Source organism: Cuculus canorus, chromosome 19 (genome assembly GCF_017976375.1).
Source record: "Cuculus canorus isolate bCucCan1 chromosome 19, bCucCan1.pri, whole genome shotgun sequence".
In the NCBI taxonomy this organism is placed as follows: domain Eukaryota; kingdom Metazoa; phylum Chordata; class Aves; order Cuculiformes; family Cuculidae; genus Cuculus; species Cuculus canorus.
The window spans coordinates 5,666,031-5,693,628 of record NC_071419.1 but is presented as its reverse complement, the minus strand read 5'-3'; the positions used below and the strand labels follow the sequence as shown (position 1 = coordinate 5,693,628).

Below are 27,598 nucleotides of genomic sequence, written 5' to 3'. Positions count from 1 at the left end.
GGTAAGGGACTGGCTTGGCAAACACTAAGCCCAAGATATTAAGCCTCTGCAGAACAGTGGAGCTGGAGGTGGTAGGGAATCCCCACCAGAATGGGTATCAGAGGGGAAGAAACCAATGTTCGCCTGAGTCTTAGGGGACAGATTTCAGTCATGATGCAGAAAAAGTGTCTTTCCAAAATTCAGGCAGGAGAGGGAAGGGATTTCCTGGCCATTGCTGGGTTTTTTTCTGTTCTTTCTTTCTACCTGGTCAGCACAGTGATCATTGCAGGTGGCGTTCCCCTTCCCTCCCCATGTCGAAGTCAGGATGATGCCAGTGGTGGGTCCTAGTCCACTGCCAGGACGGGCACCAGCTGCTCTTTCTTGCTTTATTCGAGCATCCTTACAGCCTCCCGGCCCATTCAGCACACCCACAGCACCGGGGGCTGAGCCAGGGTCTGGCTTTCCTCAGAGATGCTCTGGGCCAGTTGGTGGAAATCCTGCAGGCAGGTAGCCAGGGAGTGGAGAAAATCCAGTTCTCCTGATCTGGGCTTGTTCCTGTGGTTCCTTCCCAGGGAAACATTTTGCACATCTGGCGTCCTGGCTTGGGTGGATTGTTTGGGTTCTGCTGTTTTTGTTTTTCAGGGGTTTCTGGGTGTTGGGGTTTTTCTTCTACAAATTGATATTCCTCATGGGAAGGAGTCACTGTTCTCCAGCCAGCTGTATTTATGAGCAACAGAGAGCAGCATCTGATGATGGAAAGAGTTAGGTAACCTTCCCAGGGAGCAGTGCTACCTAATAAGGCTGTGTCTGGCCAACCTGGGCTTGGCCTCCTTGTGTGGCTGGCATGGGATGCTCAGTTGTCCTCTGCTGCAGGCCACGTGCAATTAAAAGCAAGACTCTCCAGCTCTTAAGCTAGTGAAGATTATTATTTCCACATGGAGCCAGTGCAGGGGAATCTTGCTGGTTCTTTGTGTGGAGCCCAGCAGAGTTGCGGGTGATGTGTAGCCAGCAGGATAGGAGTCCAGCAGGGAGCGGCTCCTCTCCACTCATCCGGCACCATAGCTGAGCTGCTGCTCTTCTCTCATCCCCTACAGTGCCCCCGTCCTTCTCCTCGGCAGAGCCTGTCACCGTGTCCATGCTGGAGGGGGAGTCCGTTAGGTTGGCCTGCGAGTGCCATGGGATCCCCTTCCCCACCCTGAGCTGGTGGAAGGATGGTAGGGTCCTTCTCACTCTCATTCCTCCCCACGCATATATTGACCCACTAGACAGAAGTTGGTCTCCTTGGAGCAAGGAGTGCTTAACTTGGAGCAGTATCCAGCTTCTCGGTGGGAATTGGTCTTGCTGGCAACCTTAGAGGATGCTGCTCTCCCCTTCCCCGGGCAGGTGAGCCCCTCTCCACTCAGCCTGGAAGCCCGAAGCTGGTGTCCACGGGAGGGACCATGCTGTACATCGAGAAGGTACAACTGGTGGACAAGGGGACGTACACCTGCGAGTGCAAGAATGCCGCTGGCAGCATCAGCAAGGAGCATCTCCTGGAGGTGAATGGTGAGCTGGAGGGGCCCCAGAGACACCGCAGACCTGTGGGCACGGCTGGAGGTGCCATGATCTCTCCCAAAGCAAGGTCCAGCTGGACCCAAAGGCTCAGAGCCATTGCCTGCTGCCTTGGGTGTTTTGGAAAGGATGCTGCTAGCTGGGCTAGCTCTGCTCCTCCAGCTTCCCTCTTGGCTCCAAGCTACTTGCAGCTGGCTTTCACTCCAGCAACCCAATTGCACCTGTTGCATCTGCTCACGTTTTCTTCTCTCTCCTGCTGCGCCATCCAGACCAACAGTGTTTGTTTTGCCACTTGCATACGGTCAAGAGAGTTGCTACAGCATCACCTCTGCCTTGTGTCTCTGCCTGCAGTGCTGCCGACGATCCAGGGCAGCAGCAAAGCTCCAAGGAAGGTTTCTGTCATCAAGGCTAGTGAGACAGTTCTGGAGTGCAAAACCACGGGGACGCCACCACCCACAGTGACGTGGATGAAGGACGGGCAGCCTGTGGCTGGTGGGAATGGGCTTCTGCTCACGGAGCAGGGGACCCGGCTGCGCATCCTCAAGGCAGAGGTGGCCCTTGCAGGGCGCTACGCTTGCCTGGTGACGAACACTGCAGGGCAGGAGCAGAGAGAGTTCGACGTTGTGGTGCACGGTAGGGGTGCAGGACAGGACTGGCAGCCGAGGGGTGTGGAGGGAGGGAGGCCTGGGAGGGTGGTGCTGTGGCACTCCACAAGTTGGGGAACAAGATGGCATGGAAGTCTTGGATGACCCAGAACACAGAAGATATTGGGTCGAAAGGGGGGATGCTTTAGGTGTAGCTATAGAACAGGCTCTATCAGGCAGGAGTTTCTTTCCAGGGTCATCAGAGCAGACTGTCTCACACTTCATAAAGTCATCTGCTTTGCAAGGCTTTGGGGAAACCCCAAGGGTCAAGGTCCCATGCAATTGAGCTGGAAAAGGCCTGAGGTGGCTCTGGGTGTGTGGCTACCTTGGTGCCACGCCTGTAAGTGTGGGCTTAGAGGTGTGGGTAGGTTTCACATACTTGCTGGAAGTCATCTGTCCCATAACGCCTTTGAAGTTGACAGCTTCAGATGATGCTTATCTTTCTTCTGGGCTCGTGTCCTCAAACTATAGAAGCGGGAGGGTGGGAACAAGCTGTGTTTAGTCAACTTGCCTTGCTCCTTTGCTGGTTTAGAGACTGCTTTGCAAACGGATGCCCATCCTTTTCTGTGTCTGCAGTTCCTCCTGAGTTCATTCAAGGATCAAGTTTGACAACAAATGTCAGTGTGTCTCTGCATGAAACCCTGACACTGACCTGCGAGGCCACCGGCGTTCCCCTGCCCACAGTCACCTGGACCAGGGAAGGCTCCCCTGTCACCCCCAGTGAGCACATACATGTGCTTTCAGGTCAGGGACAAAGCATGGATACCGTTAGAGATGAGCACTTTGGGAGCATCTTTTGCTCCAGTGCTGATGGGTTTAAAGGTGGTGGAGCTCCAGTCCTGCAGGAGCACTGCTGAGATGGGCTGGTGCCTGGATCAGGGCTCTTAGACCTCTCTGTTCCATGCTTCCAGGAGGCTGGGTGTTGAGGCTCACCCGTGTACGAACCCAGGATGGTGGCCACTACTCTTGCCTGGCCAGGAACATAGCTGGAGAGGCCAGGAGGCATTTCCATGTGGACATCCTAGGTAAGGAGGGATCCTCCACCTGTGAGATTCCTGGTGGGATTTCAGAACTCCATCCTCACAGGAACAGTGATGAGTTAAGACTGGGCATGGTGAGAGCTGCAGTGCTGGAGTCTTTCATGCCTGGGCGTGTGATCTTGGAGACTCGGTGAAGCTGACCAGCTGCTGAGATCCCATGTGGCTTGTATTCCTAGTTCCTCCCCACATCGAGAATGCAGATGAAGAAGAGACCATCAAAGTACCCGAGGGTCACTCTGCCACCTGGTCCTGCCTGGCTGCAGGTGAGCATCACATGGGGAGCAGAGGCGGCACGAGCAGCTGGGAGATGGGGCTCAGGGATCTGAGTCTCCCTTTGGGGTGTGGAGCAAAGGGATGGCGCCAGTCGATGACATGAAAATAGCTAAAATTGGCTGAAGCAGGTTTTTAGGATAGTTCCTGGCTTTGCAGTTGGGCTGTCCGGGAAGCACTGGGCCCACGCTGAGAGCTTGTTCCACGACATAAGCTCCATTCTTTCCCAAATTGAGCTAAAATTCCCCTTATCTGGTTTCTCCTTTAGTGATGGGAATAATTAATCACCTCCTACTCAGGACAGTTTTCTTTCTTCTCGCTGGCTCATCCAGCAGTCTCTAAAAGCCTAATCCAGATCGTGATCACTTTGGACAGGGCTTGGATGTCCCTGCTTCCCAGAAAAGCTCCGGCTCAGTGACCCCAGTCAGACTATCCTTGCGCACAGAAAAGTTTTGCACAAAGGCCAAAACCTGCTTTCCACCCCTCACAGGCAACCCCCAGCCCACGCTCACCTGGCTGAAAGACGGCCACCCTCTGCCTGACAAAGACACCTTCTCCATCTCCCCTGGAGGATCCGTGTTCCACATCCCCCAAGCCTCCCTGCCCGACGGTGGCCGCTACTCCTGTGTGGCCTCCAGCGCTGGGGTGAATCAAACCAAGCACTACCTGCTAGATGTTTCAGGTAGGAGATGCTTTAGGTGGAGGCAGAGTTTCAGGTGTGAGCAGGGGACATGGACTGAGAGGGCTTTCTGATTGCCTGCCCCAAGTAGGTGGTGAGGAACCCTTAAGCCTACGGCCAGCGGCATGGCATGACGCCCTGGCCTTCCCAGAAAGCACTTGAGACCCCTCTGAGGAGCATAAAGGGCACATCTAGTGCAGGATCCCCCTCCGATGGTGCAGGGTCTGTCTCTAAGGGTGGCTGGTGGGAACGAGGGGAATATGTCCTCTGTGTCCCCTGTGCTTTTGGAGAGCAGCGAGACAGGGCAGAGTCCGAAGCTGTACGTGCTGTGCGGCTTGTATACTGCAGTCAAGTCCAACTCCCTGAGCTTGGATTATGCTCTCTGGTGGGAGGATGAAGCATTAGGAAGCCCACGTGGGTGTTAATGCTGATCGCCGTGCAAACACATCTCTGCAGCCGCTCCTACATTTGCTGGAGATGCCCACGATGCCACCACAGAAGAAGTCACGGTGAAAATCAACAACCCGATCTCCCTCGTCTGCGAGGCTCTGGCACACCCATCTCCCAACATCACCTGGCTCAAGGATGAGGTTCCCCTCAAAGAGTCTAGAAACGTCCACCTGCTTCCTGGTACTGCACTGGTGTCCACTGGCCCTGCATGACTGTGATGGCCCCTTGCTCTGTGGCCAGGGAAGCGGGAGTGGGGCTTTTTCTGGGTCTGGCTGTGGTTCAAGGCAGTGGGATGATGAGAACTTAGCCTCTAGGGTCCTACAGGATGATCAGGCTACCAGGTGGATGCTGATCTTGCAGGTGCTGCATCGTCTGACAATAGCTAAAGCATCCTCAGCAGCATCAGTGAGACAGCACGGGCTTTTCCAAGCCTGGAAAATGGGCTCTAGAAGAGCACCAGAACCCCTCAAATTGGGCTTGTAGGGGATCAGGGTGTCCCTTAAAATGCCTTCTTGTGTTGCATGGGAATAGATAACTGTGGCTGTCAGTGGCGACCCTTTCAGGACCACCACCCCCCTGCCTCCCTCATCCAGGTGACTATGGGCTGCAGATCCTGAATGCCCAGGAGGAGGACGCGGGCACGTACAGCTGCATCGTGGCCAATGAAGCTGGGGAGGCTGTGAAGAACTATGCTGTGAAGGTCTTGGGTGCGGGTTTCTACTCTCTGTGTCCTTCCTAATCCCTGTAATGATCCCACCACCATAACCTGGCCAGTGCACTTTCCCTTCCTGTGCCTTCAACTGGGGGAGCTGCTTCTCTTGCAGCTGGTGCTCAGTCACATGCACGTTGCCGTGTGGCCCCTAAAAGCCTCTGGTCTACTCTGGGGAGGGCAAAGAGGTCCACCTGGTGATGTCAGCAGCACCCTGAGGGTATTGCCTGTTGCTGATTAGGGCACAGTGAGGCACTGGGGGCTCTTCTCTCACCCCAGCCATGCCGCTTCTCCCCACTAGTTCCTCCTTGGATTGCCAGAGATGACCCTTTGGGGGAATTTGCTATGAAAGAGGTGAAAGCCAAGGTCAACAGCACGGTGATGCTGGAGTGCGAGACCTGGGCTGTGCCTGAGCCGACGATCCGGTGGTACAAGGACAAGCAGGTGAGGTTCTAACTGTGACCAGGGAGGAGCTGCTGGTTTTGGGGACTCTTCCAGGTGGTTAGAGGTGGAAATACCCTTTATATGTCTGGCTGGTCTCTCTCCCACTCCTGGGTATGTAATCCTCTCCCACCTTTCTCTTTCTTCCCTGCCTTGCTGTTGGGGTCCCTGTGCAGCTCCTGGAAAGCACTGACCACCTCCACATCCTCAGCGATGGGCAGGTCCTTCAGATCAAACCAGCTGGTGTCTCAGATTCGGGACACTACACTTGCGTGGCCATCAATGCTGTGGGTGAAGATGCCAGGGACTTCATTGTGCATGTCCAAGGTGAGACCTGGGTGCCCGGGGGAGTGGGTGTCTCGGCACAAGGAGGGGTTCTTTGTGGGAGCAGAACAGGGTGAGGAGGAACAGGTTTTATATCTGCTGGAAAAAAACCCCATCTCTTTGGCTCTGGTCAGGCCTGGGTAGATGTTCTGGTAACACCTGGAGGTGCGATTCCCCGTTCCCCACAGCTAACCGCATCCTGTCCCCACAGTGCCACCCCTCTTCCAGCAGCAGACAGATCCCACTGAAGCCTTTGAGATCTTCTATCGGGAGGAAGACCAGGATGGGGAGGTGACGGAGCATCGGCAGGCTGTGCTCCACCAGCCCACTGCACTCTATTGCGACACCAATGCCATCCCACCCCCCAGGCTCACCTGGTACAAGGATGGGGAGCCTCTTTCCCCTGGCCCCGGCGTGCTGATGCTGCTAGGTAACGGGCATGGACCCTCAGCGTGAGGTCTGGGGGGGTCTCCTGTAGCAACTCTACGGGTTGAGAGCATCCATAGCATGGGGCGGGGGTTTTGGATCCTGTTCCCTTGCTCTGGCCAGCACGTGCAGGACCAGGACCACATCACCAGGGCTGCATGGGAGTTCAGGAACATGGAGGTGGAAGTGGGAGGTTGAAGAGTATCCTCTGACGCTCAGCAGAGCACTCCCCATCCCCTGCCCTGCTCCGCAGAGGGTCGGGTGCTGCAGCTGACCGCCGTGCGGGAGGAGGATGCAGGCAGGTACACCTGCGAGGCGGCCAACGCGGCGGGCCAGGACCGCCTGCACTACGAGCTGGAGGTGCTAAGTGAGTACGGGCTGGGGCAGGGGCTGGATGGAGGCACGTGGCAGACCCCTGAGCTCCTGCTTTTAGCTGCACCGGTCATCCACGGTGGCACGGAGGACCTGGTTGAGGAGGTAACAGCCACCATCAATGGTACCGTCCGCTTCAAGTGTGAAGCCACTGGGCACCCGATGCCCGTGATGTCCTGGCTCTGGAATGAAGTCCCCATTGTTGCTGGCCCACGGCACCAGCTCCTGGAAGGTGGCACTGTCCTGCAGGTTGGTGTCCCTTCGGGCAGGGCAGCTGCACCAGGGTGCAACGCTGGAGACACCAGGCAGAGGGGACAGAGTGTTCTTCCTTCCCCTGGAAAAGGCTGCTCTGGTGTTGCCAAATGCTGAGGTCCCCATGGGAGCTCCAGCAGCTCCCTGGCTTAGGACAGCCCTCAGAAGGGCTCTGCTCCCCCTTTGCAGGTCACCGCGGTGGAGGGGAGTGATGCTGGCAGCTACACGTGTGTGGCTGAGAACCCAGCTGGCGCAGCGGAGAAACACTTTGCACTTACTGTGCAGGGTGAGGCACCTCCTCCAACCCTTCCCTAGGTCACTGACCTGCCTCCCCCCTCCTCTGCCACCTGGAGTCTCCCATGGCTCCTCAGCCGTGTGGCTGTCACTGTCCCCCTGCTCTTGTCCCCCTGTGCAAGGAGGTCAAGGTACCACCATGCTCTGAGCAGGAGAGCTGCTTGGTGCCCGTTTCCTCCTGGGAAACCCTGGAGAGAACTCAGCCTCTGTGGTTGCGATGACCGTTTCCCTTTGGCTTGTTTTTTGGGGTGTGCTGAGCAGAACCTCCCTGGATTGTGGGTGCAAACCCTGAAAGCGTTGATGGCATCGTCGATGGGAGCATCTCGCTGCCGTGCGATGTTCGATCCCACCCTGCTGCGAAGATTGCCTGGTACAAGGATGGCCGCATCCTGCAGCTTGGCGAAGAGGTGACGATCACCTCAGGTATGCTGGGATACACAAGGGTGACAGCCGGTGACCGGGCAGCTGTCAGCCCCCAAGGGCAGGCTCTGACTTCCCTACACTGCCGTTCCGGATGACACACATGGGACTTAAGCTCAGCCTTTCACCTGTAACCACTCACTCACCACTTGCCGCTGAGTGGTTCCTCATGCAGAGGACCAAGGATTGCACCCTGCAGACTCTGTGCTGCCACTCCCCAGAAGCGTAGCACTTTCTGCTGTGTACAGTGAGGCCTTGGACCTCAAAGAGAGACTTTGGTGGCCAGACACCTCTTGCGTGCAGCTTGGCTGGCTGCTGGGGTTGGGTCAGCTTGGTGGAACAGTGGTTCAAAAAAACCTGGTCCTGCTCCAGTCTGCGCTGACTCCCTGTTCTCTGCTCCTTCCAGGCTCCCGTGTGCTGCAGCTCCCTCGCCTGCAGCTTTCCAGCTCGGGCACATACACGTGTGTGGCACTGAGCGAGACTGGCCGCGATGAGAAGAGCTTCATCCTCACCGTCCGTGGTGAGCAGCAAGGGCTTGGCCGTGAGATTTGCCGCATAAGCACACACAAAAAAGGAGTTGGTGGCAAAAACTGGTCAGTGTGTTCCTGGTCACCCGCCCCATCCCTGCTCCTCTTCCTCAGGGCCCCCAGGAATTGAGGACCGGCAGCAGGAGACACTCCACGCTGATGTGGGGAGCCCCCTCGTCCTGACCTGCCACGCGAGCGGTGTGCCCGTGCCCACTGTCACCTGGCTGAAGGACGGGAGCCCTCTGGGTATGTGCACAGGGGACACGGTGCTGGGCTGCCATCCTGAGCCTTGCTGCCACCCCACCTGAAGCAGTCGTGCCTCAGTTTCCCCATTTCTGATCCTGCTGCAAGAAACCTGCTGGGCCTCATGGCAGAGGCATGGCGTTTTCCCTGCATGTTTTTAAGAGGCTTCTGGGATGTGACGGAGGGATGTGAGAGAGAGCTTTCTGGGTACCAGCCCTGGGGGACCTGCTGGGGTGGGGTTTTGCTGCCAAACCGTCAGCTCTCTGCTCTCGCGAAGCTCCAGCAACACATGGAGCAAACGTTCTGCAGAGCCCTGACCAGAGGAGGCTATAAAGATGATCGGAGGGCTGGAGCACCTCCTGTATGAGGACAGGCTGAGAGAGTTGGGATTGTTCAGTCTGGAGAAAAGAAGGCTCCGAGGAGAACTTATGGTGACCTTCCAGTACCTGAAGGGGCTACAGGAAAGCTGGAGAGGGGCTGTTCACAAAGGCCTGTGGGGCTAGGATGAGGGGCAATGGGGATAAACTGGAGAGGGGCAGATTTAGACTGGACATAAGGAGGAATTTCTTCGCTGTGAGGGTGGTGAGACACTGGTACAGGTTGCCCAGGGAAGTGGTGGACACCCCATCCCTGGAGGTGTTCCAGGCCAGGTTGGATGGGCCTTGGGCAGCCTGATCCCATGGGAGGTGTCGCTGCCCATGGCAGGAGGGGTGAAACTGGATGAGCTTTAAGTTCCCTTCCAACCCAAACTATTCTATGATTCTATGACCTCTGCTTTAACAACTGCTCCAAACCTGGGTCCTGGCAGCGGGAACAGGGGAGTGTGACAAGGTGCCTGTGGAGGGCTTGGCGGAGGAGCGCTGCTGTAGCCCCCTTCGCCCCATGTCCTCGCAGAGAGCCGCCTGGAGCAGGGTCTGGTGTCCCGAGCAGGGCAGCTCCAGCTCAGCCCCCTGCAGCCCTCCCACCAGGGCCAATACACATGCTTAGCGCAGGGCTCGGGCGTCAAGATGCGCAAGGACTTCATGGTGCTGGTGCGAGGTAAGGATTTTCCAGGGCAGTGGGGGTTCTCATGGGCTCTTCCTTGGAGAGGAGCCTTCCTTTTCTTCAACCTCTTCCTCTTTTTGGTGCAGTGCCACCCCGGATCACCAGCATGGGGGTCCCCAGTGAGCACAGTGTGCTGGAGGGCGGAGGGGTGAGGCTGGAGTGCCGGGCAGAGGGGCAACCCAGCCCTCAGATCTCCTGGCTGAAGGATGGGCAGCCCCTGCGGCTGCAGGCTCTTTCACATGCCCGGTGAGCCTGGGGTCAGGGGAGTACCCATGGCACAGCCCTGTCTGTGCCTCAGTTTACCCATGTGCAAAAGAGCAGATCGGGGCCAGCTGAGCTCTACTGGTTCTTCTCACTCTCCCTGCTTAGGCTGGGACATGCCAAGAAAAGGCTCCGGGGAGCCCTTAGAGCAGCTTTCAGAGCTGAAAGGGGCTCCTGGAAAGCTGGGGAGGGGCGTTTTATCAGGGAGTGCAGACACAGGATGAGAGGTGGATGGTTTTAAGCTGAAAGAGGGCAGATTTCATTGAGAACTTAGGAAGAAATGTTTTCCTGTGAGAGTGGCGAGTCACTAGCCCAGGTTGCCCAGAGAAGCTGTGGCTGCCCCATCCCTGGAGGTGTTCAAGGCTGGGCTGGATGGGGCTTGGAGCAACCTGATCCAGTGGGAAGTGTCCCTGCCCATGGCAGGAGGTTGGACTGGATGGGCTTTGAGGTCCTTTCCAACCTAAACCATTCTATGACTTTATGCTCATCCCAGCTGTTGGAGAAGTGTCATCTGGGGTTAAGCCCTGATGTCCTGGATGATGCTTGCAGCCTGGCGTGGTCACTGTCGCCCTGACGGGATCCCAGCTGCTGCCCTGACCTTGCAGCATGCCCCAAAACCTGCAGTCTGGGTTGCAACCGAGCACAGAGCATCTCTGCCCCATGGAGAGGTCAGGGATGGACACACAGGTCACTGCCCTATTGTTCCTGCACAGGATGTCCCCGGATGGCAGCTCCCTGCTCCTTGAGGGTCTCCAAGCTGCTGACTCGGGTGCATACACCTGCCTGGCCAGGAACAGTGTGGGCGAAGACGCACAACTGCACACGCTGACTGTGCTGGGTGAGAGGGACTGGGATCTACAGGGCAGCAGCAAGGCCACGCAGCCCTGGTAGCCCCATCAGCCCTTCTGTCCCCTCACCCAGTCCCTCCCGCCATCGAGAGAGGTGCCGATGACTCGGAGGTGGTCCATGGCATCCTGTCTGCAGCGGTGATGCTGGAGTGCCGGGCGCGAGGGTCTCCTCCTCTGCATGTGAGCTGGCTGAAGGATGGGCTGCCCCTGCGCCTGTCCCCCCGCATCACCCTGCTCTCAGATGGGCACGTCCTCCGGTAAGAAGTGACCCTGGAGAGATGTTCAGCAGCAGGCTTTGGGGCTGGTACCCAGGTTTGTGTGCTGGGTTGGCCCCAAGAGACCTTGGGGGACAGGCAGGACCTGGAGCTGACACCTCCTCCCCATGCCCTGCTCCATGGGGTAGGATCTCCCAGGCACAGACCTCTGACGATGGGCTCTACACCTGCGTTGCCTCCAGCCAGGCAGGAGTGGCAGATCGCAGCTTCGTCCTACAGATACAGGGTATGGAGCATCTGGGGGTTTGGGGAGAGCGGAGCAGTGGGCACCTGAGCACCAATTTTGCTGGCAGAGCACGTCACGCTTCGTGGCTCCGTCTCTATTAGGATCCCGATCCAGCCTTTGGCTGCCGAATTGTGCTCAGAGAATGGAGCAAGGCAGGATCAGGCTGAAAGCAGTCCCAGACCACCCTGCAGAGAGGCTGAGCTGCCTCTGGGTGCTCACAGGACACTAGGGGATTGCCAAACCCATCCCCAGTGCTTGTGGGGACCCAGATTTGCTTCCGTGACCCCACTAAGGTGGACTGTTCCCTCCTCAGTGCCCCCCGTCCTGGAGAGCCCGGAGAGCAGTGAGGAGCAGGTGGTGTCTGAGGGCTCCGATGTCACCTTCACCTGTGAAGCCACTGGGTCCCCAGCACCAGTGGTGACCTGGCTGAAGGATGGCGAGCCCCTGGCGTGGCACAGCAACGGGGTGCCAGGCAGCCCGCGGCTGAGCCTGGTGGCCGTGGGGCCAGCTGATGCAGGGGTGTACTCCTGCCTGGCAGCCAACGAGGTGGGGGAGGCCAGCAAAGCCTTCCACCTCCTGGTGATGGGTATGTGTCTTTCCCCTGGGATCTGGGAGGGACAGCTGGCCAATTTTTTGGGGAGCAAGGAGTGGTAAGTCCACCCTCCTCACTGTGTGCCTTGCAGAGCCTCCCCGTGTCGAGGCTGGATCCCATCCCACTGAGATGTCTATGGCTGTGGGTACCCCATTAGAGCTGACGTGTGTGGTGACGGGTGTCCCCATGCCCACTGTCACCTGGGAGAAGGATGGGCAGCTGCTGGCAGGGCCCTGGATCGTGTCAGGGAATGAGAGCACCCTCCACATCAAGAGCACAAAGGTAGGGGCTCTTCTTTCCCCACCTGTATTTTAATTGTCATGTCTTAATTTTTCCCTTTTCTGGCTTTGTGTAGGTGGCTGATGCGGGCTTGTACACCTGCCTGGCCACTAGCCCCGCTGGGGAGGACAGCAGGAGCTTCCACATCAGCATCCAAGGTACTGTGACCCCAGCGGTTCAGCAAGGAGGGTGTTAGTAGAGGGTGCTGTGATCGGAGCTCTGGGGAACCAGAGCATCCCATGCACCCGTTCTTGGGATTGCCAAGGAGAGCAGATGACTGTAAGCTTCCAAGAGGGGTGTTGGGAGCACAGCTTGGTGGTCAGAGGGGAGCTGTTTGTGACTTGTGGGAATGGGCATAGCCTGGGGACAGGAACGGGGGAAGCCTGGCACCCCCTGACCCACCTGGAATGTGTCCTGCAGCACCTCTTGACATTGCAAGCGTTGGAGAGACCCCCAGTATCACCGCTGTGGCAGGAGGGCAGCTCATCCTGGAGTGCCCCGAGGATGCTGTGCCACCCTCCCACGTTGAGTGGCACTGGGAGGGCTCCCCGCTGCAGGTACGTGTGATGGGACCCGGGATGGTGCTGGGATGCACCTTCACCAGCGCCATCATGCTCACGGTGGGGATGATGCTGGGGCAGCTGCTGACCAGGCATTCCTGGGCGGGTTAGGAGGATGCCCGCAGGCAGGTCCTGGCCGAGGGGCGCTTCCTGCAGATCCGTGATGTGGGGGCGGCGGATGGTGGGGAGTACAGCTGCAGGGCCACCAACGCGCTGGGGGACATCAGCCTGCGCGTCCAGGTGGAGGTTCACGGTGAGTGCCTTCCATTAGGTCAGGGGTATGTGATATTATGGAGTGTCCTGTGGTTGGGGGTAACGAGAAGGTGGGAGTGGATGGTGCCCAGCTGTTTGGGCTGGTGTTCTCCATCCTCTGAGCCCTGACTCTGTCTTTCTGTGGTGCTGCCTGGGTGCTGCCGCAGTGGCCCCGGAGATCCAGCCGGGCCCTGAGGAGGTGAGGGTGCTGCTGAACGGCTCGGTGGTGCTGCCGTGCCAGGCAGAGGGGTGGCCCATTCCCCAGGTGACCTGGCGGAAGGATGGCCAGCTCTTGCCTCTCCATGGGAGCAACAGGTATGAGGCTCTGCGTGTTGGCAGAATCAGGAGGCGGTGCTCAGTTGTAGCCTGGCCATGAGAGCTCCTATGGGGCTCCCTTGCTCTCCCTCCCCAGGCTGCAGCTCCTGCCCGGAGGTTCCCTGCAAATCAAGCCCATTCGGGTCCAGGATTCGGGTTATTACCTCTGCATGGCATCCAGCCCTGCTGGCTCTGATCGGCGAGGCCTGGATCTCCATGTCCTGGGTAAGCAGAAGAGCCAGATGGATCCCTCCTGGGCTCATCCCCCTGCAGCCCACCACTGGGGCTGCTCTCTTTGGTGTAATGATGTGCTGCTGTCCTTTGCTCATTGCTGCTGTGCCCTTCTGTAGTCCCTCCTGCCATCACCCCCGGGCCCTCCAACCTCACCCTGCTGGCTCAGCAGCCGGTCACGCTGGGCTGTGAAGCCTGGGGAACCCCCAAGCCTCATATCAAGTGGGAGAAGGATGGTCGCCTCCTGAACCCACATCTGCCTGGTGCCTACAGGTACAGCACTGGCTGCCTCACCTGCCAGAAGGTCCTACCATAGAGTGGGGTTTGTCCCCTTTGTGGGACAGAGGTTGACTCTGATATGTGCTCTGCCTGCACAGTTTGCAGTCCTCGGGGTCACTGCTCATCACCAGCCCCAGCCCTTGGGATGAGGGGCGGTTTGAGTGCATCGCCACCAGTGCTGCTGGAGAGGCACGCAAGGTCTTCCTTGTGTCCATACATGGTGAGATCCCAGGGGCTGTGGGTCTTGCCAAGAGTGGCTTTCCTGGGGTCTGTCACCATCTTGAGTGTGATATGAGAGCGCTTCAGCCTTCTCCAAAGTTGGGTCCCCTTTAGAGGAGCGGGAGTGGGGGGTGGATAAGAGAGGGAAAAAAAAGGAATATCTGTGCCTATGCATGTGAGGATGGGATCCCATTCCACATTTCCATGCAGCCCTGCTCACCTCCCTTCTTCATCTCTCCAGTACCTCCCACCATTGCCGATGATGTTACAGATGTGGTTGTCACCCGGCTGTCCCCTGCGGTCCTCACCTGCTACGCATCCGGCGTGCCCCCACCCGCGGTGTCATGGAGCAAGGAGGGGGCTCAGCTGGGCAGCCGAGGAGGGGGCTACCGCATCCTGCCCACAGGTATGGGCGCAGGGCAGTGCCATCCCAGTGGGGTGTCAGGTCCCCGCCAGCCCTCCTGCTGCCTCCCCTCTGCCTTTTCTCCTCCCAGGGACCCTGGAGATCAGGCAGGCGCTGCCTGTTCACGCTGGCCGCTACACCTGCACAGCAAGGAGCGCTGCTGGCACAGCCCGAAAACACATCCGGCTCGCAGTGCATGGTACACACGGCTCCTGGTGGTCCTGCTCCCAGGGGTCCCACTCCCCGTGCCTTGCCCCACCTTGGTGGAACCCTGGTGGACAATGCTGCTTTGCCTCTCGCAGAGCCTCCTGCCTTGAAGCCCCTGCCTGGCATGGTGATGGTGATGGTCAACACCAGCGCAGTGCTGTCCTGCGAGGCGACTGGGGTCCCCCGGCCAGACATCACCTGGCAGAAGGATGGTGTCAGCATCGCTGGAGGTGAGCAGGAGCCTGCTAGAGGCTGCAGAGCCCGTGCTGCCTGCCAGCCCCTGGCCAGGGGCAAGATTTGTACAACCAAGCTGCCTGGGCATTATAGACATGCTAGCAAGGTGCTGGGTGATGCTGTGCAGGGGTTCTCCTGGCTGCCATCCACGGTGGATGTGGCAGCTGCTGGAGCCATTCCCTGGTCACTTTCCAGAAAGGGGGACACCTGCAGGGATATCAGTCATAGAACCATAGAATCACTAGGTTGGAAAAGTCCTCTTTGATCATTAAGTGCCGCAGTTCCTGCACACTGTCCATCCACACCCTGGGATGGCTGCTCTGTCCCATCCTGCCTCTCATCCCTGCAGGGCCTGGAATGAAGGTGCTCCGCAATGGGCAGCTCCATTTCCTCCGGGCATCCCCCGCGGATGCAGGCACCTACATGTGCGTGGCACACAACCCCTCGGGCACTGCAGCAGGCAGGACCAGGCTGATTGTGCAAGGTAAGGCACGACCGGGACTCCAGCACTTGCCCTCTCCTCTGTTTGGCTCCTTCCCCAACGCCTCGCAGTGAAAAGTCACTGTTGAGGTGTAAGTCAGTCTCCGTCCTCCTGCCCCATCCAGTGCCCCCCATCATTGCGGCTGGCCCAGCGGAACTGGCTGTCCTGGAGGGGCTGGAGGTGCTGCTGCCCTGTGCTGCCCGCGGTGTCCCTGAGCCTCGCGTGTCCTGGAGCCGGGAGGGAGCCCCGGTGCAAGGCGGTGGGAGAAAAGCCACCGTCCTGCCCTCTGGGGAGCTGCTGCTCCAGGATGTCCAGGTGAGCACCATCCCCTCCTGCAGCTGAGCAGCTGTGATGTTGGAGAGCTGGAGAAACAGAGTGTCTTGCTGCTGAAAAGAAAGCCCCGGTTGTTCCGTGCCTGGGCTGGGGCTAACAGGACAAGGTGCCGTAGCCAAGCTGCATCCCGGCTGCATTCAAAAGTATTTGGCAGAGGGAGAGCCCTGTTCAGTCCTTTGCAACAGCCTGATGGGACAAAGTACTGTGAATTTGCTAACGTGGGCTAGAAAAAGTGGCCGTGGCCAAGCCATAGCTTTTTAGGTGTTCAACAGCCAGCAGAGACACAGCCTGGTGAGCCAGGGCTGCTGCTGGGCCCCAGACCCAAGTTGCTTCCCTCTCATCCTCCCCTTTCCCCATACAGGAAGGGGATGCCGGGAGCTATTCTTGCACAGCAGTGAACTCGGCTGGGAGGGCTGTTCGCCAGCTTTCCCTCTCCGTTCACACCTTGCCCACCTTCACTCACCTGCCCGGAAACGTCACCTTGAGTCGGGGCGAGAGGCTGGAGCTGGTGTGCGGTGCTGCGGGCAGCCCCCAGCCTCGTGTCTCCTGGATGGCCAATGGGCAGCTCATCGCTGGTGCGTGGGAAGGGGGTGGAGAGGGTGCTGGGGTGGGACATCTTACAAGGGCATGTAGTGATGGGATGAGGAGGAACGGCACTGAACTGGAGAGCACGAGGTTTAGATTAGGCACTAGGAAGAAATTCTTTACCGTGAGGGCGGGGAGGCACTGGCCCAAGTTGCCCAAAGAAGCTGTGGCTGCCCCATCCCTGGAGATGTTCAAGGCCAGGTTGGATGGGGCTTTGAGCAACCTGATCCAGTGGGATGTGTCTCTGCCCGTGGCAGGGGGTTGGAACTGGATGATCTTTAGGGTCCTTTCTAACCCAAGCCATTCTATGATGCTGAGCTTGGGGGGAAGACACAATCCTGGTGCTATGCCAGTCTTTGTTCCACCGTCTGCGGTCCCCGGGGCGCTGACGTGTCTGGCTGTGCGGGGTCATTACCAGCTGGTCCCCAACCACACTTTTTTGGGGGATTTGCACCCCACAGATGTTGTATCAGGGCAGAGTGGACAGAGCACCCTGCGACGGGACGCAGCCTCCGATGCAGACCGTGGGACCTATGTCTGCCAAGCTGAGAACAGCGCTGGTTCCATCAGGGCCACCGCCTTTGTCTCCATCAGAGGTAGGTGCCGGTGGGAAAACTGGGGTGCCTGCCCAGCCCCTCTCCTCTGCCACTCATCTTCCTTCCCCAGAGACACCCATCATACAGGGAGACCCCAGCACCTACCAAGTGGAACCCACCGGGGGCGATGCCCTCCTTGACTGTGATGCCCGGGGTCACCCTGCACCTCTCATCCGCTGGAGCAAGGATGGGGTGCGGGTGGCAGCTGATGGACGACTGGAGCAGCTGCAGAATGGCTCCCTGACCATCCGTGCTGTGCGGGTGAGTGGGGCCTGCGGGGTGCCAGTGGGAGCTTTAGAATTATAGAATCACTAGGTTGGAAAAGACCTTTGAGATCATCAAGCTAAACCGTACCTGTCCACTACTAAATCATATCCTTGAGCACTTCACCTGTTTTTTAAACACCTCCAGGGATGGGGACTCCACCACCTCCCTCTGTCGGTGCCTGAGAACCCTTTCAGTGAAGAAATTTTTCTTAATGTCCAATCTGGACCTCCGCTGGTGCAACTTGAGGCCATTCTCTTTTGTCCTATTTCCTATCGCTTGGGAGAAGAGACCAACACCCACCTTGCTAGAACGTCCTTTCAGCTAGTTGTAGACAGCAATAAGGTCTCCCCTCAGCCTTTCATGGCCAAGTTAAGTTCTGTGCTAATGCTATTGGTCCTGCTAGAGCACCGACGCCGGGCACTACCGCTGCGTGGCTGAGAATGATGCGGGCATGGCAGCAAAGATGGTCACCCTGGCCCTGCAGAGTGAGTGCTTCCCTCCTGTGCTCCTTCTTTTTGAGGGACTGCAAATCCTATCACCCCTCAGCCTCACAGACCACCCCAACCCCTGGGGAAATGCCCCAGCGCTGCAGGGATGCTACGGCATTGCCTGCACCCCTCTCCCTGCCCAGGTGCCCCCGCTGTGGCGGTGATGCCACGAGCAGTGGTGGCGCGTGCCGGGCAGCGGGTGCTGCTGCACTGTGCCGTGTCGGGGGAGCCCACCCCGTCCGTGGAGTGGCAGAGGGATGGTGAGCCGCTGCCCGACGGTCCCCATGCTCGTGTCCTGCCCAACGCCACGCTGCTCCTGCCCGCCGCTGCCCTCCACGATGTTGGCAGCTACTCCTGCCACGCTCACAATGCCCTGGGGTCTGCTGTCGCCCACGCCTCCCTGGTGGTCCAAGGTGGGTGTCTTCTCTAGTGTCTCGGGGGGCTTCTGCCTGGTCTAAGGGGCTGGGGCTGCCCGCAGTGCCATTACACCCTGGGGTAAGACCTGCACAGTGGTTTGGAGGGATATTGCTTTTTCTTGCTTGCTCGAAACCCCTTGATTCACATTCTGGTTGGCCCTCTGCTGCTGCTGCTCTTCTGAAGGTCAGAGTCCAGGCAAACCCTTACCGGAGCAGCCGCTGTATGCCAGCCTGCACCCCCTGACTTCTCAGCCTTCCTGCATTTGCTGCCCATGATTGAATTCCCGTTTCCCAGGGGTTCCATTAAATGTACAGACACATCCTCCCACGGAGCAGAGGGCCAAGCTGGCCGGTAGTGTCGGGGAAGCGTCAGTGCCCTGCGTGCCTCCTGTGCGGCTGCGGGCATTCTGCTGCCAGGCCACCAGAGGAGAAGCAAATAAAAGCTTGAGGCTGCAGCCAGGATCACGGGGGCTGATAGGGAGCAGGTTTTGGGGGTGTTGGTGCGTGTTAGTGTGTATGAGGCACGAGGCTGTGCTCGCAGCATCCGCTGTTGGCTCGACGCTGTGCTGGACCCCTGGGAGCTGTGCTTGCAGCCAGGTAGGGCTACTGCTTACCTTGCTCTGGCTGCCTTCATCTCCAGAAAATCAGCTTTTCTTGGTGGACAAATTATGAGAGGAAGCTGGGAAACCGCCTCACTTTCCCATGGGAGAGCAGCCTCGATGCCGATGCTCCTGTCCCTTTCTCCCCAGGGGAACCACGCCGGGTGCGGGGCAGCCTGGTTGGAGTCATCAACACCCACGAGCTCAGTATCGCCAGCATCGATGCCAGCGTGCTGCACGATCCACACTCCGGCACTGCCACCATCCGGAGCAGCATCAGCAACATCTCACCTGCTGTCGGTAGGTGGTCACCCCTGCCCTCAGCCCGGCGAGGATTTTGACCTCTGTCAGGTGAAAACCTTGGGGAGAAAATTCCTCTTCCTCCTCAAGGGCAGCGCCCCAGGTCTGTGCAGTGCCCTGTGGGAGAGGGGGGCTGGGGTGGTTGGGCAAGGTTGGGTGCTGGCTTTGCGATGGCATCTTTTCTCCCTCACCCCCAGGGCCGCTGATGCGGGTGCTGGTTGCCATCATCGCCCCAATTTACTGGTCCCTGGCACACACTGGTGGGGAGACCCAGAGTGGGTTCCTGCTCACCCGGGACACCTTCCGGCACGAGTCCCAGCTGGAATTTGCTACAGGTGAGCCATTCCAGGAGCCGCAGGCGTGCCAGGGGCTGTGATGCCTTGTTCTGCCCAGCTCAGCCTCCATCTCTCCCATGCACCATCTCTGGAAACTTATCCCACCCCTGGGCTGAGCTTTCGCAGCCGCAGATGGAGCTGCGTTTTGGGGGGCTGTGTGATGCTGCTCACTGCTTTTTGCCTGGCAGGGGAGCTCCTGCGGGTCACCCACCTCACCCGGGGCACAGATGCCACCGGTGCTCTGCTGCTGAACAGTGCGATCAGCGGCTCTGTGCCAGAGAGCATCGGCGAGGCTGCAGTGCTGCTGAAGGTGCTGGTGCTTCCCATTCTCCACGGGGGCTTGGGACTCCCATGCTGGGAGCGTGGAGGAGGTCATGCCCTGATCCCCACTCTCATCCTCTCCCCAGGACTTCAGTGAGCGCTATGTGCAGACGGGCGCAGGGCAGCTCTCGGGGAGCTCAGTGCACAGCTTCCTGCGGGATGGACGCTTCACCCGTGTCCGCTGCAATCACACTATTGTGTATGACCCCCCCGCGGGCCAGCGGCCCCCCCGGGTGCAGCGCCTTCGTGCCAGCGCCGTCAAAGCCACCTATGACCCAGCCTCAGAGGAGCTCCGCTTCCAGCTCCGTGTCTCGCTTGATGCTGGTAAACAAGATGGATCCTAGGGATGAGGAGGGAGATGCTGGGCTCCTTCATTGGCCCTGGGTGGCTGTGTGGGTGCAAAGGCCATATCCCTGCAGTGACAGATCCCTTCTCACCTTCTCTGCTTGATTCCCAGGGGCCAACAGTGACCAGTGCCCACCAGGATTCACGCTGGGCCCTCAGCAGCTGTACTGCGTTGGTAGGGTCCCTTCTGGGAGGATGGTGAGGGGCACATTTTATGTGGTGCTGCCTCCCCAATCCTATCTCCCCTCTGTTCTCCAGATGTTGACGAATGTGCTGAGGGGTCCCACGTCTGCCGTTACAATCAGCTCTGCCAGAACACCGCAGGGACGTACCACTGCGCCTGCCCCTCCGGCTACCACTCGCTGGGTGCCGGCTGGCCGTGCTTGGGTACGAGCTAAGGTCTCAAGGAGACACGTCCTTGGGCACAGGGTGTCAGGTGACGGTCACTCCCAAGCCCTGCTCCAGCCTCAGTTTCCCTATCCAGCTCTAACTCCTCAGCTCTTTCCTCCACCAGATGTAAACGAGTGCCTGCAGTCTCCTCCACCGTGTGCCTTCGAGTGCCGCAACCTGCCGGGCTCCTACGAGTGCCTGTGCCCTCCGGGCAGCACCCTGCTGCCGGGTGGCAAGTGTGGAGCAGCAGGAGGGGATGGAGGGGCTGCGATGGGCAGCACCCCCCGGGACCTCCTCCTGAGCTGGCTGGGGCCAAGCAGCCACCTCCGGGGACGGTCCTTCTTCACCCAGCTCGCCCTCCGCCGCGTGGCAAAGGCTGCAGGGCTGGGTGCCAGGGCTCCCTCCTGCCCCAGGGGCTTCATCAGAAGGAATGCTACCTGCACCGGTGAGTGTACACAGGGGAAATATTCAGGAAGGTCTTTGCAGGGAGTTTGGAGACCACTTTGTGCCCAAAAGGCACCTCCTGTGCACATTCCTGCTTCATCTCCCATCCTGCTTGCACTCCCATTCATGGAATTGGGGTCTCCCTGGGCTTGCCTGTGCCCAGAAGGGGAGGAGAGGGCCAGGCTGGCCCGGGGCAGTGGAGGGGGTCGATGCTTTCCCACTTGCTTTCACCCCTCTCGCCCCACAGACCTTGACGAGTGCCAGATGCCGAACCAGTGCCAACACGAGTGCAGGAACAGCCCCGGCAGCTACCGCTGCATCTGCCCTCCTGGCTACCGGCTGCTGCCCAACGGGAAGACCTGCCAAGGTCAGTGTGGGGGTGTTGGGGGGGTGCCCTGCCCTGGCAGGGTGCCCATGTCCCTCACAGTGTGGACCCAGTCCCCACAGCGCCCCGGATGTCATTCCTTTGGGGCTGCAAGTCTTTCTCCATCCCGGGGAGGGTTGTCTCCAGGCCACCACGCTTGGGTGCTTTCACCCTGCTGCCCCAGTGTCCAGCACCCCAGGCAGGGTGTGGAAAGGTCGGAGAGCCAGGATTTGAATCCCAATCTCTGCCCAGGGCACATGAGCACGCTCGGACCTATCCCCTCTCTGCCCACAGACATAGATGAGTGTGTGGAGGGCACAATCCAGTGTGGCTCAGATCAGATGTGCTTCAACACCCGCGGAAGTGCCCAGTGTGCGGATGTGCCGTGCCCGGCTGGGTATCAGAGAAGCTCCAGCCCTGGGTGAGCCCTGCTGTGGGGCAGGGGGTGCCCGTCCCCTACCCTTTCTCATGGCACCCTGGCTGTTCCTGACACCCCTGCTCTCACGCAGGCTGTGCGTTGGCCGCTGCACCCCAGACTGCGGCTCAGCTGGTCCCCCAACGCTGCAGTACAAGCTGCTCACCCTGCCCCTCGGCATCGCTGCCGGCCGTGACGTGGTGCACCTCGCCCCGGGTGCTGCCCTTCACCACCGCCCCGACTTCACGCTTCTGGAGCGGGAGCCTGGCAGCCCCTTTGCCCTCCGCACCGAGCGGGGCCGTGGCATCATCTCCACCCTGCGCCCGCTGCGGGACCCCGGCACCCACCGCCTCAAGGTGCAGGCGCTGGCCCCGGGCGGGCGACGGGCACCCAGCATCTTTCTCATCATCATCTCCGTCTCACCCTACCCCTACTGACACAGCTGAGGGACAGGAGGGGACACGGCATCACTTCTCCTCCTGTCCCTCATCACCGTGCCGGTGCAAGCACGTGGCTCAGCGAGAGCTGAGCTTGCACCTTTCCTCTCTCCTCCTAGACACCCCCTTGCTTTCCTCTGCCCCCCCAGACCCTGCCTGCATTGCCTTCACCTGGGCCAGTCCCTGACTCAGCAGGGTCTTGGGGGGGATGACAAGATGTTCTTCTAGTCTCTTGCAATCAGGTTTTATTGCAACCCTGCAACGGCAGCCCCGGAGCAAACACAGCTCTGGATGGCCTTGGTCACTATCAGCCTTGAGATAGAGGTAGAGGGATGATAAGCAGGGTGACAGGGTCCAGTAAGGTTCCCCTGGGGATGGCACAGAGCACCTGGCATTAACCATATATTAAATTGAAATAGCCTTGTGTTCCATTTTTTTAATCTACTTGGTTTCTGTGCACATATATTTATTTATGGTTTTGTTCCAAATAAAGGTGTTTTGTGGATAAATATCAGCCATGCCTGAAGAAAAGAGTGTCCTCAGCATGTGGGAGGGGGCTGCACCAGCCCTGACTTCCTGAGGCTTTGGGCACCTCCCTGCACAGCCTTGGACCATAGAAAGAAGATTGTCTGGATGTGGCAATGCTGGACGTCCAACGTCCAGCATCTGAAGGTCCAATTCTGCCCCAGCATCAGGTCCCTTGGTCAGCAAGAGCAGGATATGGCCTGTCTGCACGTGGTGCACGTGGAGGCTGTTCCCAAAAACCTGTTTTGGTCCTGCTCCACGGTGCTGGCTGGAGAGATGGGGAGTGCTGGCCCCGAGGACCTGAGCCCCGTGTCCAGGCTGGGGTTGGGGATGGTGGCCATGCACCCAAGCGGAGGTGCCATGGTCAGATGCTGTTGCTGGAGCTCGCATGTGGGGGCATTGATCTGCCTCCAAAATGCCTCCTGTCCCTTGGATTAGGGCTTTCCCGTCCCTTGTGGCCAGGTCTGCTGCTGGTCTGGGCTCCCTGTGCACACAGGACAGAGGTGGGTTTGCCCCATCCTCTCCCGCCCCACTCAGCCTCCCTGGAATCTGTAGTTCCCAACTTCCAGCTTTGCCCCCTTATGGGGTTTCAAATAAATTCAACCTTCCCTTGTCACTGTGCTGGGGACGAAAGCCGAGTTGTTGTCCCTTGTTTTCCCACACTTCGGGGCAGGCTGCGGGGTCTTGGGATGGGGGGCACTCCCTTGGTGCTCTGTGGAGGAGTCGGGGCACAAGGGTGACAGCACTGAGAGCAGCAGTGCCGTGAGCTAGGGCCAGGCACAATCTCTATCCCTGCTTGGGGTGCGAGCTGCCCCCCCTTTCTGCCTGTCCTGGGACAGTGCCCACGCAGGGGACAGCCCTGTGACAGCCACGCCTGCCCACACCAGGGTATAAGGGATGAGGAGGAGGAGGATGCTCCAGGCACCAGACCAGAGCGTCGAGGGCAGCCAAGGAAAGGGTGAGTGCAGATATGATGTGTGAGGATGGCAAAAGGGGCTGTTTTCCTTGGGGAACATGACCCCCTGTCCCTGGTTGTTTCCTCCCCACTCCCCCCTGGGTGCTGGAGAAGGGTCGCTGGTTCCTGCAGAAGCAGAGCGGGGGGTCCAGTCCCTTCCCAGCCCTGGGAGGTATGGGCTTCAGTTAAGGCACTCCTAGCTCAGTTTTAGAAAGAGGGGGATTGCAAGCGAGTTCTGTTTCCCTGATGAGGACTCTGGACTTGGCCACCCCCAGGGTGGGGAGCTGGAACCCCAACCGACACCACCTCGTACCCTTCCTGCTCAGCTCTGGGGATTCTAGAGGGCAGAATGGGATCCCTACAAAGTGGAGGAGCGATACTGGGGGAAAACCCAGCACCAGTGAGCACATCCCTGCCTGACTCTGTCCCAGGAACCCCCGGAGAGCTGCCTGCCCCATCCCAACCCGCGCACAGCACTCACCGGAGCAGCGGCTGCTCTTCCAGCCCCACTGTCAAAGGCCACTTTTCCCTGTACCAAAGTTTCAAGCTTTTTATTCCCATCCTCTTTTCTTTTTCTCTTGGTTTTAAAAACAAAAGCACAGTGTTTGCCCTGAGCAGAGCAGCCAGAATCGCCCTGGTGTGCCCTAACTCAGGCGGAAATCGCTACAGAATAGTAATCAGGGCTGAGAAAGTCCCAACGTTCCGCTTTGCTGAGCTTTGTTTGCTTTGATTTATTACCACCTAACGCCAAAACTTTGGGGCTCTCCCTTCCTGAGCAGGCAGGCTCGGCACCAGCCCTGTTTCTGGAGCTGGAAATGCTGGTGCCCCCACACTGCTCCTGGGATACAGGATGTGTCCACAGGGCAAGGTGCCCGGGGTACCCCCAGCATCGCCTGGGCAGCGCGGCGTGTCTCAACAGGCAAAAGCTGGAGGTATTTCCTCCAACCTGTTGCTAGGTCACTTGTGAAGCGAGCGTGCCGGGTCTCAGAGGTGCTTAGTCAGGCTGGCAGCCACCACAGCAACGCTGACGGCTGCAGTAGGGATCGATTTTGGGGGTAAAGAATGGAATTTGCCTAGCGAGGAGCTGCAGGGGCAGGGTCATGCATGGTCTGAGCCCTTTCGGGAAATTCAGCTGCCTTCCTGTAAATGCTCTGGTGAGGAAGGGAACAGCACAGCCTCCCTGGGCAGGGACCCAGCTCGGCACACCCGCTAGGGAAACGCCAGTTGCACAAGCCTGGGTGCTGGGTGCTGCCTGCACAGGCAGCCTGGCAGCCTTGGGAAACTAAATTATGCTTATGGAGCTTTCAGACCTCTTTATTCTTCAATAAGAAAACAGAAGCAGGTCAGATCCTGCACTGGCGCTGGCTCCAAGCTATGCCCTGAGAGATGCTGGCCCCATGCTGCACTGGCAGAACTGGGGATGCTGGGACACACCCCAGCACATCCCGCTCTGAAAGGGGCACGGTGCCTTCCCTGCCTGCAGAAGGAGCAGGATTGTGCTGACTCTGTAGCAGGAAAGTTGCTTGGGACAGGATCTGCTGGCTCTGCTGTCTGCCTTCCCTGGGCAAAGGTTAGCTGGCGTCGCCTCCTCTCGGGGCCCTGGGATTCACAGCCCAGTGTGGGGACTGCAGGGACAGCCCCGAACCCCTTCCCACAGTGGGACGCCCCCATCCCTTCCCCTGAGCTCTGGGCTGACGCGTCCATCATCTCCTGCTATTGGCTGAAGTTCTTGATCTCGCTGACTGAAGGGTGAGTGGCATTGAATCTCTAAGCTGGCAGGAAACACAGGGCAGCGTAATTAGGAAAAAAATGCCCATTAAGCATTAATTAGAAATCAGGCTGGGCTGTGGAGATGCTACTAAGCACCTCAGCCCCGCAGTGATCACACACCTGGCAGTGCCGGTGGGTGCTTGGGGCCAAGCTGGTGGGTGGCTGTGCCCGTCTGCTGCCGCAGCTCCTCCGCAGCAGGCGCAGGGCTGCCGTATGCCGGGTGATGCCCAAGCACGGCATCGGGCTGTATCTTCACCACAGCTGGGCACCTGCGTCTGATCCCTGGCCCTCCAGCATCGCAGGGTGCTTGCAGAGGGTGGAGTGGGTTGTGCCAGGATTGCCAGAGCGAGAACCTTGTGGAGCAAAGGTAGGGCATGAAGCAGCCTTGATGGTTCCTTTGGTTCCCCCTACCACCCACCGGCTGGTAGATGGTTAGGGTGCCCTCCCTGGCTGAGAGACACAGCTTGGTGGTGGTGCCATGGCTTTTCCTCCTGCTCCAGTGCTCTCTCCTGCTTTTTGCAGCCCCGAGAGGGCTCTTGGTCCACCTAATCCCCCCTGATGCTGCGATGAGTCCGTTCCTGCTGCTCACTGCCCCCAGCCTGGCGCTCCGGGCAGAGAAGGAGGTTCCACCAGATCCAGGCTGAGCATGGTCCACCCCGGTGTGCTGCCCGTGGCCCTGGTCCTGCAGGAGCACCAGCACCTGATGGCAGCAGCCCTTGCTGCCCATGAACGAGGGCAGTACTGGGAGCCCGTGTTTTAACCAGAGAGCTTGTCCTGGCACCAACACCTCCACCGTGTGCTCCTCTACCTACCCGAGCTGCCGTTGGCTCCGAGTGTTTGGTTTGCTATGGGCTTCACTTTTTGCTTCCTGGTTATTCATCCACTGGACAATCTGTTTGTTTTTCCCAGAGTATCCCATCCCCAGGAGAGCCCTCACCCCTGGCTGCCCTCAGCGCTCAGCTGACTCTCGGCCAGTTCAGAGGCACTGGGGAGGGTTTCACAGCTGATGGCGCTGAGCAAGAGCAGGTTGAAGTTCGGGGCAGGGGTTGGGGTGGTCGTGAACCCCTTTCTCTTTGCTTTCCCAGCACAATGGCTCAGCCTAAGGGCACAGTGGTGCTCGCCTACAGTGGGGGCCTTGACACCTCCTGCATCCTGGTGTGGCTGAAGGAGCAAGGCTATGATGTTGTCGCCTACCTGGTGAGCCCTGCGTGGAGCCCATCCCTGGGGGCTGGAGGGGGTGCTGAGCCACGGGGATGGGGACCTGGGTGGGTGACGGCGATCTTAGGGTGTGCGTGGCTGTGGCAGCAGCTCTGCTTTTGCTGGGTAATCATCACCCAGCCTGGGCGCTGCTCTGCTGAGCTGCCAGCCCTGTGTGGCACAGCCTGTCCCTGCCGCAAATGACCCTCTGCTAACGAGAGCAGCGCATGGGGACGGAGCCAAAGGGCTTGGCAGAAGAAGACATGGCCCTGAGATATGTCATCTCGGTGGGGGGAGCCCCATCCTGCCCATCCTGGATGGCCCTGAGCCCAGCCAGCATGGGCTCTACAGTGCCTTGGGCGATTTTTCATGACAGTTTGGGCTTGTGTTGAGTTTTGTGGTCTCCTTTCAAACTCAGTCTTGTTTTCTGCCCTCCTTTCAGGCTAACATTGGGCAGAAGGAAGACTTTGAGGCAGCACGAAAGAAAGCACTGGCGCTGGGTGCCAAGAAGGTAACAGCATTTCTCCATCCCTCCAAGTGCACAGAGGAGTCTGAGCTCCCTCTCCTCACTGCTGGAATAAGCCTTAGGGTCAGCCCATGGCTGGGGTCGCTGCAGAGGAGGACAGTGCGGGTGAGGACTTCCTTTTCCAGAGGTTTTGCACCAAAACCTTTCAGCATCGTCTAGGAAAAGGGAGGCAAAAGGAGCCTTCATCGTGTTGTCCCCACCTGAGGACCTGCTTCAGCTTCTCTCCCATCATCGGCCTCTCCATCCCTGCAGGTTTACATCGAGGACATCAGCAAAGAGTTTGTGGAGGAGTTCATCTGGCCGGCAGTGCAGGCCAACGCGCTCTATGAAGACCGATACCTGCTGGGCACCGCGCTGGCACGGCCCTGCATCGCCCGCAAGCTGGTGGAGATCACCCAGAGGGAGGGAGCCCAATACGTTGCCCACGGGGCCACGGGCAAGGTGAGAGAGGATGGAGGCAGGGGTGGCGTGGGGTGCGTGGGGCACACCCAGTCACTCCCTTGACCAGGCTGTGGGTGCCAGGAGGCGCCCACAGGGCATTTTATGGGTGCTCTTAGGGGAAATGTTTCAACACTTCCTTCTCGCTTCTGGGATTTCTGTGCCTAATTTTGGTTCCCTGCCAGGAAGGCTCGGGTCACAGTCCAACGCGCTGGGTTTGGCACC

At 59.0% G+C, this 27,598-nt stretch overlaps 2 protein-coding genes across 6 annotated transcripts in view; both read left to right on the top strand.

Moving 5' to 3' along the window:
* HMCN2 (hemicentin 2) overlaps positions 1-22,473 on the top strand; it is a 38,327-nt gene extending 15,854 nt beyond the window's left edge. Inside the window, exons 32-82 of the mRNA XM_054084475.1 lie at positions 1,074-1,193; positions 1,363-1,524; positions 1,882-2,163; positions 2,751-2,918; positions 3,086-3,199; positions 3,391-3,477; positions 3,975-4,166; positions 4,620-4,793; positions 5,207-5,320; positions 5,624-5,766; positions 5,940-6,090; positions 6,299-6,517; positions 6,767-6,880; positions 6,947-7,134; positions 7,327-7,423; positions 7,693-7,854; positions 8,258-8,371; positions 8,493-8,624; positions 9,516-9,659; positions 9,752-9,911; positions 10,640-10,764; positions 10,848-11,031; positions 11,178-11,275; positions 11,589-11,861; positions 11,959-12,149; positions 12,223-12,304; positions 12,567-12,703; positions 12,818-12,959; positions 13,126-13,273; positions 13,371-13,498; positions 13,624-13,777; positions 13,882-14,003; positions 14,244-14,408; positions 14,497-14,604; positions 14,708-14,842; positions 15,196-15,330; positions 15,452-15,642; positions 16,022-16,235; positions 16,707-16,841; positions 16,912-17,102; positions 17,512-17,593; positions 17,740-18,009; positions 18,762-18,911; positions 19,109-19,246; positions 19,435-19,556; positions 19,654-19,891; positions 20,025-20,087; positions 20,171-20,299; positions 20,427-20,747; positions 20,994-21,531; positions 21,620-22,473. Coding sequence (XP_053940450.1) covers positions 1,074-1,193; positions 1,363-1,524; positions 1,882-2,163; positions 2,751-2,918; positions 3,086-3,199; positions 3,391-3,477; positions 3,975-4,166; positions 4,620-4,793; positions 5,207-5,320; positions 5,624-5,766; positions 5,940-6,090; positions 6,299-6,517; positions 6,767-6,880; positions 6,947-7,134; positions 7,327-7,423; positions 7,693-7,854; positions 8,258-8,371; positions 8,493-8,624; positions 9,516-9,659; positions 9,752-9,911; positions 10,640-10,764; positions 10,848-11,031; positions 11,178-11,275; positions 11,589-11,861; positions 11,959-12,149; positions 12,223-12,304; positions 12,567-12,703; positions 12,818-12,959; positions 13,126-13,273; positions 13,371-13,498; positions 13,624-13,777; positions 13,882-14,003; positions 14,244-14,408; positions 14,497-14,604; positions 14,708-14,842; positions 15,196-15,330; positions 15,452-15,642; positions 16,022-16,235; positions 16,707-16,841; positions 16,912-17,102; positions 17,512-17,593; positions 17,740-18,009; positions 18,762-18,911; positions 19,109-19,246; positions 19,435-19,556; positions 19,654-19,891; positions 20,025-20,087; positions 20,171-20,299; positions 20,427-20,747; positions 20,994-21,531; positions 21,620-21,962 — 8,489 coding nt within the window. The 3' untranslated portion in view covers positions 21,963-22,473. The remainder of the gene's footprint in view (positions 1-1,073; positions 1,194-1,362; positions 1,525-1,881; positions 2,164-2,750; positions 2,919-3,085; positions 3,200-3,390; positions 3,478-3,974; positions 4,167-4,619; positions 4,794-5,206; positions 5,321-5,623; positions 5,767-5,939; positions 6,091-6,298; positions 6,518-6,766; positions 6,881-6,946; positions 7,135-7,326; positions 7,424-7,692; positions 7,855-8,257; positions 8,372-8,492; positions 8,625-9,515; positions 9,660-9,751; positions 9,912-10,639; positions 10,765-10,847; positions 11,032-11,177; positions 11,276-11,588; positions 11,862-11,958; positions 12,150-12,222; positions 12,305-12,566; positions 12,704-12,817; positions 12,960-13,125; positions 13,274-13,370; positions 13,499-13,623; positions 13,778-13,881; positions 14,004-14,243; positions 14,409-14,496; positions 14,605-14,707; positions 14,843-15,195; positions 15,331-15,451; positions 15,643-16,021; positions 16,236-16,706; positions 16,842-16,911; positions 17,103-17,511; positions 17,594-17,739; positions 18,010-18,761; positions 18,912-19,108; positions 19,247-19,434; positions 19,557-19,653; positions 19,892-20,024; positions 20,088-20,170; positions 20,300-20,426; positions 20,748-20,993; positions 21,532-21,619) is intronic.
* An 896-nt stretch (positions 22,474-23,369) lies between these two features.
* The window catches only part of ASS1 (argininosuccinate synthase 1), a 29,248-nt gene continuing 25,019 nt past the window's right edge, over positions 23,370-27,598 (top strand). The window contains exons 1-5 of one of the 5 annotated variants that reach the window (XM_054084424.1): positions 23,370-23,445; positions 25,474-25,579; positions 26,298-26,409; positions 26,852-26,920; positions 27,188-27,376. In XM_054084424.1, coding sequence (XP_053940399.1) covers positions 23,385-23,445; positions 25,474-25,579; positions 26,298-26,409; positions 26,852-26,920; positions 27,188-27,376 — 537 coding nt within the window. In that variant the 5' untranslated portion in view covers positions 23,370-23,384. Of the gene's footprint in view, positions 23,446-24,636; positions 25,192-25,473; positions 25,580-26,297; positions 26,410-26,851; positions 26,921-27,187; positions 27,377-27,598 lie in introns of those variants that run through there. The other 4 variants (XM_054084425.1, XM_054084426.1, XM_054084423.1 and 1 more) reach the window with 4 other exon arrangements.